The 19,163-nt window shown below is 32.6% G+C and overlaps 1 protein-coding gene across 1 annotated transcript; it reads right to left on the bottom strand.

The window, feature by feature from the left end:
• Nucleotides 1-5,160: 5,160 nt before the first annotated feature.
• On the bottom strand, nucleotides 5,161-18,578 carry LOC148607272 (uncharacterized). Its single transcript, XM_088544479.1, has 5 exons — nucleotides 18,213-18,578; nucleotides 17,529-17,707; nucleotides 14,439-14,619; nucleotides 12,123-12,328; nucleotides 5,161-10,328 (listed from the first exon to the last, which is right to left on the bottom strand). The coding sequence occupies exons 1-5, from the start codon at nucleotides 18,514-18,516 to the stop codon at nucleotides 9,018-9,020; spliced, it is 2,181 nt and encodes a 726-aa protein (XP_088400605.1). The 5' UTR covers nucleotides 18,517-18,578; the 3' UTR covers nucleotides 5,161-9,017.
• Between the last annotated feature and the right edge of the window lie 585 nt (nucleotides 18,579-19,163).

Below are 19,163 nucleotides of genomic sequence, written 5' to 3' on the forward strand. Positions count from 1 at the left end.
AATCAGGTAGTAGGTGAAACATGGTATAAAAAACATCATTTTGATAGTGTATAAATTTGCACCATCAGAATCAAGGAAAACTGAGTTACAATTTCATTGAAATGCACTGAAAATGAACATTTCAAGGGCAGATAACTCTGTCAAAAACCTCATTTTTCTTAGATTCTTTTGAAAAATTTCTAAGCAAAGCCAATGATGCAGAGATCAAATTATGGTCTTTTCAAATAGAGAAAGCATCCTTGAATGATATTCTATTGTCAGGTTGGTGGGGTTTCGACATGGTTGTGTCTGATTTTTCCCATTTTGCCTGATTATTACAAATACTTACACTAAGATATACCATATGATTACCTTTTATTGTGTGTGTTAAGCAAAGTTGAACAGATATCTTATAGAAAGAATTCAGAATGAAACATAGCGAACAGAAATGGAAATAAAACATATTATCAATGTGCATTATGTAAACATAAATTTATAATTATCAGCGGAAGAAAACTCTAATCATAATCCTTGTAATTCTCAGCTGTGATATCGAAATGTATTTTTTTTTTCATGTTTGACCTCATAATCTTATAGGCGGATCCCGGGGTATGGTTGAGTTTGTTAATAATATAGGAATCACTGGAGAAAACTTGGTTGCGGAAGTTACAAATTTTCTTTCATTAAAACCTATAGAACAAATTTGGGGGGGAGGGGTTGCAATCCATACTGGAGCCCCTCACTTGCATCGCACCTCACACCTTTTCAGAATTTATGGATAGTTATTGTTTATTTTGTAACTAACAGTCTTTTTATATATATATATATATATATATATATATATATATATATATATATATATATATATATATATATATATATATATATATATATATATATCAAACAGTAAGAGCATAAGTATCCCGTCCGTGCGAGACCTTACAGAGTAGTCAAGGACGTTAAAATCCCCCTTAGTTAGTTAGCATAAGTATCGAAGACTCATTGACGTAGAAACAATTACAGACGGGTTGTTGCACTTTGAGAAAAGAATTATGTAGTGTATTGTATATGCAAACCAGGGTGAAATTGATATTTTGCAAGAATTATCTTTCTTGAATTGGTTGATTTGAGGAGATGAATGTGAGGTTTTCTCCAAAATGCAGTTCTGTATATGATCAAATGCTTCACAGTGAATAGCTTGATACGACCGCAGAGATCGAACCCTCAACAGCTGGAGCAAGAATACTGCAGCAATGCTACTAGAGGTTATCTGTATGGCAAGCTATCAAGATATTTTCGGACTTGGTGCCATCTTCAGGTGTGGATGAACGAAATTTCAACTTCTTACGCTGTAGGAATAGAGCTAGTATGGAAACATCATTCAAGCTTGAGCTTGATAAGACATTGATCTTGATTTTATACCTGAAACAGGCCTAGAAACTGGATTAGAATTTCTCGAATTTACCTCTAATTCCTAATTCGCTCCAGTCAGAACTCCTACAAATTTCTAGTAAAACACTTTGTGATACAATTTTAAAGAGATTCATTTGCTTATAGTCAAATTGTTGTCAATGCTTGTTTCTGGTCTAATAAAGTCACAACCGCCAAAACCAATCCAAGCTGCATCTTGTACTTTAGAGTCAAATTGTTGTCAATGCTTGTTTCTGGTGTAGTCAAGTCACAACCGCCAAAAACCAACCCAAGCTGCACCGTTTCCTTTGTGGTATGGCAACTTGTGGTACAATCTCATTATAGTTTACAATCTATACACTCCTACTCAAGTTATTGTCCAGCCACCAAATATCTACAAACAAGGACACCAGTGACATAGATGACAGCAGATAATAACCATTTGAAGTATTTTTAAAAGTGTCAGTATCTGTAAGAATCAGGCATGGGTGAAACATGGTATAAAAATTTAAAACCCGCCATTTTGATAATTTAATTTGACTATTTTCAACATCAGAATCCAGGAAATTTTCCAAATCATGCTGGCCCATTGAGTTATAATTTCATTGAAATACATTAAAAATGAACATTGCAAGGGCAGATAACTCTGTCTTACATTCTATTGAAAAATTTCTAAACATAGCCAGTGGTGCAGGGATTAAATTAGGGTCTTTTCAAATAGAGAAGGTACCTTTGAAAGATATTTTATTGTCAGACCGGTGGAGTTTAGACATGCATGTTTCTGATTGTTCCCATTTTGCCAGATTCTTACAAACACTTACACTTAAGTAATTCTCTAAGAATCAGGTAAAATTTGTATAAGGTGCAGCAAAACAGATTTTTTATTGCATTATCCAAGTGTGTTTACCTCATAACCCCAAGAAAAAAAACAATAAAAGTGTTTGCAAGTTAGCCTTCTTGAGATATTGATTCGTCAAGTTTTGTTGAAATGCACTATAAAAAAACATGAAGGGAAAATTTTCACACTTTTTCCGTATATAAGCAGTCAAAATATATATATCACAAATGCTTCAGGATAAATTTAAATAGCTTTTCGATTATTTTCTAGATGTACTAATATATTTTAGGCAAAAATGACTAAATCAGAAACTGTTATCAGAGATAAATATCACCTGTTCGATATTGTCAATATAATGGTATGTTTGTTCAATTTTTTTTTTGTGTTGCTTTCATAGTTTGTATTACAATATGAAATTATTTTTTGTGTTACCACTACAAAATGCACTAAGCGACAGATGGATGAACACTCAACTAAACTTTTCTGGAGGCCATCACAAAATAACTCGCCACTTCGTGTGGCATAGTATACATAAAGTGGTCACATAAATACAACATGTTTGATGACTAAAAATATATATTATAAAATAGGAAAGGACAAAGGAATGGCAACAATATGAGTACCTGGGGATTAATTGTTTTTTTTTATTGCATCACATTGAGACGGAATCCAAATAAAAATGCAAAACTACAATAAACTATAATAAAACTTAATATTAAACTTTCAACAAACCAAGGCTGCAGGGGTATATGCGTAAAATTGGCATGGATTTGTGATGCAATGATGGTAAGGCATCTGTACACCAAATATCATTGACCTAGCATAAGGGGTTCATGTTGAAATGAACTTGCAGAAAACTTAATGTAATTTGTGGATGCGGTCATCGCTGGGATAGATAACCTAAATCTCGCCTTCCACGACTTTTGTTGCAGGCGAGACAAAATGATGTGTCACCCACTGCCTGATTCTTACACAGATTGGTACTGAAGTACCATTGTATAGTGTATGCATTTAATATACCATAACACTTCCACCAAAATATAGGGAATAGAAGAACGATACAAAACACATGATTGAGGTAAAATATAAAATTTATTACTTTTAAACTTCCATTTTCTGTACAATAGTTTAAAATTTGGAATTTATCAACATTTTTGTTGTCTATGTACAAATATACAGTCAATTCATTGTTCCATAGGCATTTGTAAAAAAAAATCAAACAAGAATTTAATCTTTCTTAGAAGTAGTATTGTCAAAGTTGTTCATTGCATAGACAAATATTGCCAAAGTTTACTTTTAAAACTGCTTCATAAAAATTGTTGTATAGGTATGGATAAAAACAATTAAAAAGTGGTGGAAACCACACAATCACCGAAAGGGGTGGAGGGACACAAAAAATATTCATTAAACACTTTTTATGCATGCATATACACACACAAAAATACAGTGTGTGTTTTCATAATTTTTCAAATTCATAATGGGGGATGAGGGATCACTGGATCCACCTAAGGCTGTATTTAACATCATTGTTGTAAACATCCACTCAGCTGTGGTCACTATACAATACCTAAAGCCACAAAGAATCTGGTATCAATATACAGACATAAGAAGCAGTCTTTCTAAAAATCAGACAGAAGGAGATTCATGCATGTCAAAACCCACCAAATTCAGTTTTATTTCTTGTTCATAAACAGTAACTGATCACATAACCAGTCTTAGTTTTTCATTTGGTTGTTACACTTTTGAGATAAAAATTATATAGATTGTACATGAAATTTGAACTTTGCAAGAGTTATCGTTCTAAGTTTGGCTTTATTTCGTTTTAGTGGGAGATAAATGTATGATTTTCTCAAAAGTGCAAATCTGAATACAGAAAAGGTAGCTGTTATATGAAAGTATAGCATATGTAGACTAAAAAAGCATCGTTTGTTTGGTGGGTTTTTCTTGACCATGAACCACTTTACCATTGGTAGTGCCTGAATTTTATGTGGACTGATACTTAAATAAAAAATCAAAACAACCAAAATAATTGTGTGTTCTACTATTGAAATCAAGACAGATGACTTGTCTTTTAGTGACAATACTGTTGTAGGTTTTAATTAGAATGAGTTCAGTAACATAAATTTCTCTATTACTCTTTCATTAAAGGCACATTTAACACAATGCTCTAAACTATACCCATATTTCTACAACAGTGTATACATGTACATGTAGTCATAAATGTTATAACTTGTACCTTTGACAATGATATGACTAGTATATACTATATCAGGATGTTAAGAATCAATTAGCTGACCCTAGAAAGGCATTTTTATCCAATTAGGGATTGTATGCAATAAGGCCTTCATAAATATTTTTTTAGTTTGTTGTTACTCAATCATCAAATTTGAATACAGACAGGCACATTTTGTAGGTTAGTAAGAAGTGGCCAGAATGGGAATAACTTCATAGTTACTGTGTTAAAATGGAATTTCCCTTTTTATTGAAAATGAAAACAAAATTGTTTGTGTAGGTAGTTCCAAAATGATTAGCCTGTAGGTGAATAAATAAAACCAACAATATTTTAAGGATGGCCTAAAAACACCAACTTGTAATGCAAACTAAACATTGCTAAATTACATGCAGAGCTGGTTACATGTACATGATGTATAATCAGGCTCAGCATGTGACACATTTTAGATGTCACTTTGAATAAATAAAAAAATACAATTAAAACATTTTTTCTGGCCTAAATTCTACTACAAATGTATAATTGTTCATGTTCCAAAACCAATGGTATGCAATTTGTATACTGTGTAACTTTAAAATCATCTTTAACACTCAAATTGTGATTCTTTCAACAATTTAGTAATTAAAGCATCATCTTCAAACAAAAAATAATAAATAAAAACTGAATTAAAGATCTCTCACTTCTATAAACAAATTTCATTGGAGTCTATACATAAATTTATTTACAGATAACAAATGGTAAAAATAACTTGTAACAAGTAACATAAATAATAACAAAATCAGGTTTTATCTAATACATTGGTTTTGTGGACAGAATTATTGGATAGACTACCTGTAATTCAATGACACTGGACAAGATAACAAATACCTTCATAACCCAAGGGGAGGTAATTGAACCTTAATTCATTTCAAAACCCTAAATAATCACTGAAGGAGGTGACGAGAAAAGAGGTGAACAAATAATATTTCCATTGGTTTACAATCGATGAATCACAAAGAGATGATGCATTTAAGGAGGTAGACCTAGAGTAAGGGACATAACTCTTGAAATCAGTGATATGTTTGTGTCATATTCAATTTCAACAAAGCCTGTCAAGCTTTCACTTGAAACCCGAATGAAATCAATCCAAGTTACTTTGATGCTTACATGAGATTGATGTCAAATGCTGAATACAAACATTCCAATGATTTGTAAGAGTTGTGTCTCTTACCTTAGGTCTACCTTCTTAGATCTCTAATCAACCATATCCTACTTAAAAATATAGCATTTTTTCCGGATTTTTGCAAGATGCAGTGACAGTAGTGCATGTGTATCATACATGAATATGTACATGTAGTAAGTGTAGACTTCAGTTTGCATAATAAGTTTATTCAATCTTGATCCCAAAGAATAAAAATGCATTACATGTACATTGTACTGTGCATCTAATCAATCAAACTCCTTTCAAATTGATATTAAAACACAGTTATTGATAAAATTTCTACAAAAATGTACATGTATATACGTGTAAACCATGAAACTCTTCTATAAAAGTCTCCACAAAGATTAGACAGAGCATCATAAAATATTTCAAATTACATGTATTCCTCCCTCACCTTATCAGTAAATATAGATCAGTAGACCACTAGAAATTGAATTATTTTATATACAAGGATATGATTATTTGTACATGTGTATACATGTACTTGTACTACCTCAATTTAAGGTGCTTAGTGAAACCTGACCCATTCAACACCATAACTGAGATGTTGATTTATTCAAGGTAAGATATCAGGAACAACAAGGGAGTATAACCAAAGTGTAAAATTAAAAGTAAATAAACAGTAAAATAAAGAATCACAACACTAGTGTTCTGGTAATATTAAAACATTTAGAGCAAAAATCTACAAATCAACTGAAAATTACATTTGTATCTAATATAGTTTTATTGAGACCAAAAAAAAAATAAAAAAATTAAGTGTTGTTTCTTGCTACCAGCAAGATAAAACAGGGTTGGTATATGTAGTAGATAAGGATCAAAAGGATAATTAATTGGAAAGAGTGAATAACCAAAATTATTATCACTAGTGCCAAAGAATGCCTATATTTAATGAGTGTGCAGAACTTGTTCCACGCACGAGTTAAATCCTCAAGTATTCTTGGCACGAGTGATCATATTCAGGTCATTCACCAACCGATTATCCTATTTATTACATGTATATAGATTTTCTTCATAATTTATGGATATTTTCAATATGAATTTTATATTCTGTGATTGGCGGATTGATATCAAAGTTGTGACGTTTTTGGCGGGAGAAAGCGCGAGAGTGAAATTACAGAATTTAATTCAAAGTGTGAATTATTGAAAATTTATTACACTGGGAACATTCGATAAAACACTGCTATCTATAGCAATTACTTTACTTATCAAATACATTTTACATTGAGTTACTGGGTAAATAATGTAGACTTTGACACTGCTTGAGCCATAAAATGTCTAGGGTATGCACAAAAAACGGGGTACATTTTTGTAGGTAGGGTAGCAGGAAACATGCATTATTTTCTTTTGGCCTAAAGGAAACCCAAATCATATTCTCCAAAAGATGTGTACAATAAACATGCACATGTATGTACATGTAATAAGTACATTTTAAGAAATTCAACTTTTTGAAGACTTATATACATACATGTAAATGTACACGTGTATTAGTGAAATTTCTAGTTTCAACCTCAGGAACTAAAATACAATTTTCATAAAAAAAGATCATGTTTTTCAAAATCCAACTAATTTGGTAATTTCTGCCCCTATTAAAATGTTACATTTTACATTGTATCTTTAAAAGAGTATTTGGACTTAGACAAAGATTAAACAAAATACAAAAAAGGTATATAATACTGGATGAAACCTTACTGTTCTAGAAAATAAAAATTTAAAGGTAATCATTGAGCAAAAAATGTGTTTCCTGGAATCCTGCTACCCTACATGTACATGTATCTACCCTTAACATTTTATGGCCAATTCGGCTCAAGCAGCATAAATTCTAAGTTTCCTCTTCAACACAAAGGTAAAATAATTTCCTTACTTACCTACATTGTACCGAATTTTGCTTGCTGGTAGCAGGGAACAAGACTATTTTTTGTTTGATTTTTCCATTACCAATATAAAATGTGCAGAGTTAGAAGTTGTTTGTAATTACAGATATACTCATAAGCAAGAATATATTGAAAAGAAAACAGACATTTCAATTGAAATTTATAACTTAAACAAAATTAAAACCTGCATGAATTAAAAACCTCAGGTACATGTATGTGAACATGTAAAATAAACTAGTGTATTTAACAAAACGGTCAACTGAAACAATTTCTATCACATTTACATGTATAAGAAGGAAAAAAATAAAAATTAATTAAATCAAAAAAATATAATTCAGAAAAGTTACTGTTTTTTTTTCCTTCAAAACTTAACATGGGTTTATTGATACTTTAAAAGAAATGTAAATGCACATGAATCTACACTACCATCAACCTAAATTTAAATTTCTCCACTCTCCACAGCAATTTTACTCCCCACAGCTATTTTTGAATTTCTCCACTCTCCACAGCCATTTCCCTCCGCTGTGTCTTCACCAAGTAGAAATTGAGATAAAATTGCATCATTTCAATACTTTTCAATTACTTTTTCTGCATACATGTATGCTGAAATAATATTAAACTTTCAAGAATCAGTTAACATACATTGTATTTTGGTATGAAGGCAGAAGTAAACTATACACATACATTGTACATGTATTTTGAATTGGTGACTCCATTCACATCATTTCCACTGTTGAGAGTGGAGAAATCAAAATGTGTTGACTGTAGAGTACAAATGTACGTGTACTGTACATACAAGTACATGTATACATCAAATTTTACATCTTCTTTAGCTTTGAATAATTTACATGTACAAGAACTGAACAACAATGAGTACACAAGCTTACAGGGCCTAATCTAAACATTGATGACAAGGAGAAGTTTTAGTAAATTCTGTTTGAAAAAAAAACAATATTGAAATTTTTTTCTGTAATCTAATACAAAAACTTCTCCCCATCAAAGACAAATGGGAGAAGTGAGCACAAACAAGGAAAAGTCTTTGCTCATTTCTCCCTCTAGATTAGGCCCTGTAACTTAAACCATGTACGAATGTCCACTTACTTCAACATACTGAAAATGGAGATCTACACTGTACCTCTACAATATAATAAAAAACTCTTCCTAATCATTAAGAAATAAATTGATTTATGGATTAAAACTCCATATCTCATTCTCTAATTGAAAAATCATGTCTAAAGAATGATTTGAACACAATAAAACGTTTAAATTAAAACAATGCATATTCACATATTAAGACGGAAACAACTTCTAAATGTAAATGCGTTTTGAATGCCTTTGGAACAAAATCACAATACTGTCATTCAATTCCTTCATTAATACATCTACAGTACTTGTACCTTTAGAAAGACTGAACTACCTTGTAATATCTGCAATAAAACATGGGAATACACATAAAAAATGCATAACGTTAAAACAAACTTAGCACTATTAACTACGACACACTTTCTTTGTCAGAGGTGCACCATCTGAACATGTTCTCTTTCTCTTCAAGCCTGTTCGTAATCTAAACTTTGATACAAAGTTTTTATTTTCAGTCTGACTTTTACACCGGAGTGCCCTGTGAGAGGACTTTCGTAGTCTCATACTGGAACGCTTTGCACTGTCAAGATCTGTTGACAATCTTCTAAGAGCTGCAGCGGCTACTGGTTTACTGTCTAATTTTTTACTATTTGTGCTGTTATTGTTGCTGTTGTTCCTGAGTTGATGTCCATGTCCAAGACGTTCATTTATTTCCTGTTTAGTCCGTACCTTAAAAGCTGCTGCTGTATCACAAATACCAAGATCTTCTTTGGATTGCATCACATCTTTTCCTTTAGTTTTTGTTTGTTCATGAGCATGATTAGCCTTATTTGTTTGCTTAGAATTTTCTGTTAGTATGTTTCTACAATGAGGTTCTGGCTTATTTTCAGACAAGAATTTTCCCTTGATGTTCCTTAAGAATGTCAAAGGATTAGAAGATTGGTTGCTCAAGGACAACACGGCTTCAGATGAATGACGTTGACGAGTCCGTGTAAAATGTGAATTTGTTGTGACAGTAGAATTGCTAAATTGAATATCAGTCAGTTTAGTGCTTGCTTTATTAGCTTTCTTCAATGCTGAGGCACTTTCTGGACAAACTTGATCATCTATCTTTTTCAAAGAAATACCCTTGTGACTTGGTAATAATGCCTCAGCAGCTTTCTTCAGGGCTGATGCACTTCCTTGCGTTAAAATCTGATCAGAAATATCAACAGCTCTAGTCATTTTCTCATGTAAAGTACTTGGAGTGAAATGTAATTTTTTGTTCACATTTGCTGCTTGGATACTATCATCCAGATCAAATTCCATAGAATTAGGAATGGAAAGCCGTCTAGTCTTGTCGACGGAAATAGGAGATACCACATTTTTATGACATGAATCACCCAGCTTTTTAGGACTAGGAGGACTGATTTTGGCAGGATGGGATTTTTTCATTTCAGTTTTGACCGAGTCTGAATCAGCATCAACTGATTTTCTTGGTGAAGATCTTGTGGCCATTTTAGCGGCCTGAACTTGCTGTTTTTCTTTGCTTTCTCTCATTTTTCGCATATTTTCCTCACGTTCCTTTTTCAGAAGTGAAAGTTTCCTAGGTCCAAGAGGATCAATGAGCACAACAACACAGCTTGTATTATCAGCTCTCATCAGTCTCGACTTCCACTTGTTCAGGGCTCTCTGTACAAGTTTCTCTGCTGGGTTTATCCAATATGACACTGGAGCAGTCTGAAAATACATAATCAATTATTTTCTTGAAAATGTACAATCTAATCCAAGTTGTTGGATAACAGAAGATACTTACATGTACATGAATTGAGGACAAACAGTAAAACCTGTCTATACTGATTCCTGAATAATATGAAAAGCTGTCTAAATCAGACACTTTTAAAATCCATTTATATTAATTTTAATGTATTTTGAAACTAGGTAAACCAAGGACCTTTCTAAATCAAACACATTTTAAGTAGCTGTCTTTGTAAGAATCATGCAAAATCTGAAAAATGTGCTACACCCTAAAAAAGGCTACATATTTTTATTTTTGTTATTGAGAGGTTTTACAGGTCTATATGATGACATGTATAATTATTCATTCCAATCTGTCTGCTCTTAGAATATAATCCATATTGAAAATCCTACAGTTTCTATTGTATTTTAGTGTCACTTACAGAGTTATCTCCCTTAATTTTGAATTCTACAGTGCATTCCATAGAATTTTTATCTCCTAAGAACACAGGTTATATGAAAAACTGAATGTTAATTTCTGTTTATCGTGGCCATTCAAACGAAATATCAAAAATAAAAATGTGTAGGCTTTTCACCCATGAATCACATTTTGCATGATTCTTAACTGGAGTGCTACTTAACGTCTAAATTTGAGTTTGATTTGGACAAGTTTCACTGTACTTTTCTTTTGTATCATCTAACAGTGTTAAATATATATATCCTCTTTAATTGTATTTTTTTGTTCCTATGAAAACAGTTCCTATAAGCCACACTGAAGGTATTTCATTATGCATTTGTATACGAGATGGGAATAGATGTATTTTATGAAATATACTAGCAAGCAGTACTATAAAAATAACTAGAAATACAGAATACTTCTGCTTCACTTCACCTAGACTTATTCATATATTTCTCCTTGCAGCGATTCAAAAATTGTTATCTTCCTATATTTACACTAACAAGATAATTAACATTCCTTTGAATAATATATGTATTTTTAAAAAAAAATCACGGCAGGGATAAAAATTAACAGTGCCCATTAGCCTATGCCTATGACTACTAGATTTTGAGCTTGGCTACTCAGTCTTTTGGATAAAATTTTGTTAAAACGTATAAAAATATTTAAAAAAAAATGATCTGGGCTACTAGCTTGTATTTCCTAATTTTCACCCCTGCATGTTATATTCTACGAGATGTGTAAACAGGTGTACAGATAGGACAATTCTTTAAACACCCTAGCCTTACTTCGCAGGAGGTTACATTGTAAACAATGTTAAAATATTACTAATACATGGCTTAAAATAAATATCTGATTCTTATAGGACAAAATTCTAATCCTGTCAAGGTGAAAAAAAAATGCAAGTGAAGCAAGCCAAGCATGTGTCATGTTTTGATTTAAGTAGGTAATCTCTGAGGTCACAAATCTTGATTTAAAAAAAAAAGAGATTACCTCCCTTGATTAAATTTCTACTATCTTAAAAAAAAATTGTAAATTATTACTTAAAACAAACTTTACTTTTATTCAAAATAAAAACATGAACATTTAAGGTTTGAATCAGTAAATTTAGTTTACTACACATAACGTTTTTGGAAAAAGGAAAATATCTATTTTTTTTAAAACGGGGAGATAACCAAACCAAGCACTTGTCAATCAAATTAATAAAAAGAATTAGAAGTCCAATAGAATATCTGCTGCATGGTTTAGTTTACCTAACAAAAGCAAATATAGACAGATTTTCTAAATTATTTTAGAAGTGTAGATTTTCAGCAGGAAAAAAAGGTTTAATTAATACATACGGGATCGTTGATGACCTTGTACTCAAAATGGTACTCTAAATCAACTACTACTGAAACAGACTCCTCGGCAGTTACCATATTCCAGAGTCCATCGGAACCAAGCACAAGGCACTTATCACGTGTTGGATCTAGAGTACGAACAGAAACATCAGGTTCAGGAGAAACTACAAACTGTTCGTTAAGGTAGTTGTAACTCCACAGGTCACCTATAAAAACAAAGTTTGAGAGCACCAATGTAATGAAGAGAGTGTATGAAAATAAATTGTCTTGTGATTACGAAATGTATCTTGATAAATTTTAATTCACATGTAGGCTCAAATAATTCCACATGACACTTTGAATGTTTATACATACAGTCAAACCTTGGTAGCTCAAACTCCAAGGGACCATTGAAATGTGTTCAAGTTATCAGGAGTTAGAGAAATTGAAGTTGGTATATTTCGTATTATTTCCAGATTTCTTCGTGGCTGGTTTGCAGACCCATCGAAATTTTTTTAAGCACATCTGACATTTGGTCAGACACAAGGTGATGACTTGTCTGACCGAAAAAACTCTGAACAATTTATCGACACGCTAACATTTTTGATGGGGGGTGGGAATCTCCAAGTACATTTTATTATCAAGCTGATTTTAAAACTACTGGGTATTGGCTCTTGAATTTGTTAATTTGTCACCATTATTCATTTTGGCTAGAGTGTATCTGATGAGTCTTCATAAACGAAACGTGTACTTTGTTTTGAGTTCTTTGTATTATATATTGTTGATTTTTTAAATTTAAAATAAAGTATTGTTATTAAATTATAAAATCTATTCTCAATCTCTGGCATAAAACATAATCATTCCAAATTCAACATTTCATCTTAATAGTCAAAACATTCACTGTCTTCATAATCATCATCATTGTCAAATGAAGATTTGTTTTATCAGATATTCAATTATTAATCTTTATCAATTTCGATGTAAAAGAAATATACTTTATTATTTTTTTCATTATTATTTTGACAATATAATGACCGCATGTTTCACATGTAAACGAGTAGCGAGACAACGGAAGGGACGATATATCAAAGGACGAAATGACGTGTAGCGAATGAACCGGAAGTTACATATTATTGTTTACAATCAAATTGATTGACTATCTCGCTAGACTGTAGACTAATTCACGTAATTATTAAAACGTTCTAGTTTTATTATTCACAAAAACCACTTCAGTTTTGAGAAAATCTTCTTTAACGTAAGAAAAAAACATCGGACACCCGGGCCGACAAGCAAAGTGTATTTACCGGACCCGGGACAATTTTACAGGTTTCGATGGGTCTGGGTTTGAGTTCGACTTAATCATTAGAAATTGCTTACTTCCAAAACTATATTTGATTAAAACTGTCCAATAAGTGATGGCTTTAATATTATCAGTAATTTACAAAAATGACAATTTGATTAATCATAAGGTTTCAATTTTTCACACCCTTTATGACCAAAGCTGACAAAATGGCTAATGAGTTCGAGAGGATTTTTCTCAAAGATTTATTACTGAACGGACCGAATAGTCAGTCCAATAGAAATACAAGATCATTTAAATTGATTACATAGGAAAAAAAATTGGTACTTCAAATTGTATTCGAGAAATTGCGTGTGTTGGAGAAATCTTGGATGTTCAAGTTATCAAATTCTAGGGAGTGAGGTTGGACTGTACTTCTGTATCAAACACTTCAAAATAATTTGTAAAGTTTCTAAGAATAGGCAAAAACACAAGAACCTGGACAAAATCTTCACCATTCATTTGGCTAAAAGATTTAGGATACTAGTTTGCTTAATTGCATTTCATAGAAAACAAAATCCTTGATAATCTTCACACATTTAACCTATGATCTTTGAATCCCTGTCTGATGATCTGTATTCAGTTTGATAAGAATATGCTGTGCATGTGCAGATACAATGTACATGTATCAGGAAACCTTTGTGTCACATTGTGCTAATAGTTATCCACCTAGAGTAGTAGAGGACTTAATAGTACTGGTTACCAGCAGTCCTTGGTCAATTTCACAGAAAGTTGTAAGTGGAAAATTTGTCAGAAGTAATAACGTCACAATACTATCTCCTATTGTGACGGCTTTGCCTACAATTAATTATACACTTACGACTTAATATGAAATAAACTGAAGTATACCACATAATTTAGGTCCACATGATGTTTTACATTTTAATAACTGAGACCTTAGAGAAACACATTAAAAAAGCCTTTTTCATTTTAAAATTAAGTGTCATAGAATTTAATCAGCCTTCTGGCTTACAACTACCTGATGTCATTTTAAATACCTAAACTTCTAGCCACAGCTAGAAAGGGAATTTTGTCAATAGGTGTACTCCTTCTAATGGGTCCTTGATGCTGAAAGCGAGGTCTATTCCACACAACCCTCTGTACTCCTGACTTAGCAACCACCTGCCCTCCACATTCTTCAATTCTTTTCTTTTCTTCTGGACTATCTGGTTTGTGGTCCTTCAAAATCAACCATAAAAATTTATTATTCCCTTTCCAAAAAAGGAAAAACTTTTCAGACTTGGCCTTAAAAGGCTAATTAATTTCTGCAATAAAGAGTGGTGAAATCAATTATTTCAATAGTCATGACTTACATGTGGTCACACTATACAAACATGTAAATACAAATGTACATGTATATGGTATTAACAGGACAATAACAGTCTTCCTTGAGCAACATACATGTTTATAACATTGGACAGGACTCGAAATAATTGCCCTGGAGTCACTCACTTCGCCTTCAGATGAAACCAAAAGCTAAGTAAAGTCGCCCTCTCATTTTCAGACATTGCCCATCATCGGGACTGTACTCCGTCTTTTAGAAGTAATTTGACCAGAGTTATTTCTCTTCCGATAGCAATTCAAACAAAAATGGTGCCCGTTTGAGAAAAATTCGTAAGTCGTAAAAATTTTCAAAATCTAACAAATTATTGGTTACAAGCAAGTATTGTAATCACCTTTTTGTTTCAAACATTTAAGTAAAGATACAGAATGATCATTCTTCACTTCAGCTTACAATAATTCAAGTCTTACCATTCACATTTTGTTACGAAACGTGCAAATTTGTTGTGCGGGTTCTTTGGACTTTAGTTAAATTCATTCAACTGATAATTCGGTAGAAAACCTGAAGCGTTTCTTTTGATCTTCATGTTTCATAACAGAACAATTAATTATCCATTTCAACGAAACATTTTTTAAGCTTGAGACGAGTTCGTACTGACCGCTACAAAATGTGTCAATAAAGTTTCAGTCTTGATTTGTCAGTAATAAAATTTTTACATGATTATTGATACTCTTGATCAACTTATATCAAGAGACAGGATATTTTGACAAGAAATCATTATGGAATAAGTGGGATCAGGAAAAAAAAATGAACAAAATGAAAATTCCAACAGAATGTCACTGAAGAATGTTTCTATTCAAGTGCTGTTAAAAAAAGACAAAATCAAATGACAGTGCAGTGCAAGAAGCTTTGCTTTGCTCAATCATATATTAATATTGCTGTAATAAATTTGGTAAGGGGTAGAGGTATAGATTAGAAATTCAATTTCATAAATATATGATCCAGTCAATCATTCCGTCAGCAGGCTGATTTCATTTTGCCCAAAATATTTAGTAACTTACATATGTAGCTTAAAGAGAAAGTAATATATATCTCAATAAAAGAAAATGAATAAATGAAAATGCTTGCTTGTATTGTGTGCATGTAAATAACATAAACACATAATTTTAAAAAGCATTAGTAAATGATAAAATAGTAAATGATGCGTGACCATGTTCACTTCTCCCTAGTGCAGTGTTACTTAATAAAATACAATAGTTACTATTAAAAAAATAGTAAAATAGAATTTTTTTTACATCATGACAAAGCTTTGATGCATTCAGTCTAAAAATAGCTACTATTTGACATAAGCTACTATTATGGTATGACCTGACACTCAACTAATAAGAGAAAATCCATCCTCCTGTCCTTTGCCAAACACCACACCTGAAAAGACCTCTTCAACCTAAAACTCCTCAAATCACAAGGATGGAGACAGATCTTTAGAAGAGAATTGATTGATGAAACCTTGAGCCTGTTCCTAAGGTAGGTCTTGATTAGATAGTACCTACTAAATCCCCTCTCAGTCACCAAAAGATAACGCAGAAACTAGACAGATAGAAAGGAGGTTGGCCACATTGGCATAGTCAAATGTAGAATGTTGCACTCTGTAAGTGGTTGCTGCCTGATATCTCTTACTGCTGGGTGGTAATTTTTTGGTGACCTCTGACCCCAGATCATGAGTAGAAATGAAGACGTTCGTCATCATTGTGATTTTGTTTCAAGTTATCGTCGATTAACACTTCCTAACTACCCACTATTGCGTTCAAATTAATTGAAATCCATGAGATGACCAGTCACACATCGAAGACATTGTTTTTGTGTGCATTTAAATTTCTAAAAATAGATAGCTATATATGTTGCGAGGTTTGTGAAGGGTTTGTTTTTATATGAGAGTTAAATCGGTCAGTATCCATTAATGAAATAAATCATTTAACATGACTAAATAAGGACATACATAAGTCACATTTTAAATGCACTTGAGAGCAGAAATGTTTTGAGTCAACTCGAGGCTTTTGTCGTCGGTCGAAAACGACCGGCTGAAGTTGAGTGAGAACCCTAGGATTATCTTTTGTGGTCCTAATGATCAATCGATTGATAAACTGTTATTATTTTAAAGGATTATTAATGATGCACATATCAAGGATGCCAGGTTAACAATAATAGAATGTATTTCACACCTGGTTGACCAGGTAATTACCAAGCTTGGGGTCATAAACTTATCAGAGCGTAAGGCCAGGTGAAATTATTTGACTTTCGATTGACAGTTTTTATCTGAGGTGACGATAATTTATCCGAAATACTTTTTGAATGGATTTTTTTTAATACACTTTTCAAATTTTAAGTGATGAAAACGATCTAAAACATTTTTGTCATTTATGAAATCCTTTCGTAAATGGCGAAAATGACGAGAGCTAGCTAAATCACTGCTAGTGTCTCTCTGAAAGAGGAGCCACTTCTCCCTGTTTTTTCTCAAGTAGCTTGAGCCCTGATTGGAAGTGCTGTTTCCCAAAAAATACTTTGCATTTCTATACTCAATAAGTAAAATGGTCACTCTTGAATTTTTTTAGAAAAATAATTCTTAAGTATACTACATGATATGTATGTCTTGATTTTGAATACAAATTTTTTCGTCTTACATTATGTGGTATTTTGCAATTCTAGTTTAACCACAATGCACAAAAATGTCTTTAATGGAGTTCAGTGCATATGACAAAAAAAATTAATTGGTCAAGTGAAACATCTGAGATAATCTTTTAATACAAACCACTGTCAACATAGTTCCTTTTGGTCTAATGAACTTTTCGCTGCCACTGTCATCAAACCCCAATGCAATGCCAGAATCACCAACATGTCCAATATAAAGTTTAGAATTCTTGATAATTGCAATGCTTGCTGTAGTGCCTGATGTGCTACGGAACCCACTTGATGTCCTTGGCCATTGATCTGAAATAAATAAACACAAATTATGGAGGGAATAGCTACATTAAGGGTGTAAACAAATGCAGTCTGGATCTTGCATCATATCCAAAATTAAACTTATTAAAAAACTGACACAATTTTCTACATGTAGGGCAACATTTCATTATATTACCAACTGTATATTCAATAGAATCACTGTACTCAATTTAATACGCATAGTTATCATTTCACCTTTTCAAAGAAAAAGTCCATTTCTATCGATGACAATATGTAAATAAAACACCCCAAATGTGCCTCTTTGACCTGGATCGAAAGGGCGCGGAATTTGCGGATTTAAAAATATAAGTCTATGAGGGCATTTCATTTCCTCAGTTGATCACAAATGAAAATAATAAATTTGAAATGGCCTTTAAGTAATGTAAAATATCGTTTATCGGTCATAAAAATACGCAAGACCTTTCATTCATCAGACGCACACGTTAGTACACAGTAAACAAACATGGCTACGATACACAACATTCAAACATACCGACTTCCCTCCACATTGCGAAGTGTACGTCGAGAAATCCAGATTTGATAGCGTGCAATACGTCGTCGTCATTATCATTCCAAAAGCATTCATACTTGGTGATTTCATCTAAAAGGTGATCACGGGCAAATTTTGAAGCTTCACCACCTCCGTGACCATCGAAAATACCGAAGTAAGCGAATTCAAAGCCACCTTCGTCATTTTTCACAAATCTAATGGCATGAGTATCTTCCATATACTTCCGTCCACCCTGATTACTGTTCTCAGTCACTCTTAAATTCACTCCTATCTTATAACTTGACATTTTGCAGCACACAAAGTTTGTTGTATGTTCGACATGGAGGGGAAATTACAATGTATTCAGATAGTTTAATTTGATTGGTCAATTTCACTTCCGTTGACATTGGTTGTCTTTCAATTAAATCAGGGATTTAAATTTATGGAACGAAATCAGGCGCTTCCCGGGGTTGGTAGACCCTTATAACCATATTTTCCCTCCCGGTCGATAAGTAGAAATAGCATTTAATTCAGAGGTTATTTATATTATAAAGAAACCTGTAACTGCAAATAAATTCAAGTGTTGTACCACAATGCATGAAAAACCACTTTATAAGAATGAAAAATGGCTCTTTAGAAGTGGGCAATTATAGGCCTGTCATCATATTAAGCATTGTTTCAAAAATTCTTTAGATGAGTGTTTATAACCAACTTATAGATTTTTTTACCAGATAAGTATATGTTGTATAGTTAACAATCCTGGTTCAAGAGTAAATACTCCACTGATTCGTGTCCAGGCGCGTAGCTGAGGCCAAATTGAAGTGTAGGCAAAATTACGGCAGGGGGTGTGGGGCGAAGCCACCCCCCCCCCGAAGCACCGCGGAGATAGCGTTTTAGAGCATCATTTATGCCTCTCCTGGATATATTTTAGTGTACGGAACTTGTTAGTCAGGA

This window comes from Perna viridis, chromosome 9 (genome assembly GCF_037379345.1).
Source record: "Perna viridis isolate PV_CMFRI_1.1 ecotype Kerala chromosome 9, ASM3737934v1, whole genome shotgun sequence".
NCBI classification, from domain to species: Eukaryota; Metazoa; Mollusca; class Bivalvia; order Mytilida; family Mytilidae; genus Perna; species Perna viridis.

Coding starts and splice junctions, on each gene's coding strand:
- LOC148607272 (XM_088544479.1), bottom strand. CDS start 18,516: ATGTCAAGTTATAAGATAGGAGTGAATTTAAGAGTGACTGAGAACAGT. Junction 17,708..18,212: donor CGCAATGTGGAGGGAAGTCG/GTATGTTTGAAT, acceptor TATTTATTTCAG/ATCAATGGCCAAGGACATCA. Junction 12,329..14,438: donor AGCTGTGGCTAGAAGTTTAG/GTATTTAAAATG, acceptor TTGTTTTTATAG/GTGACCTGTGGAGTTACAAC.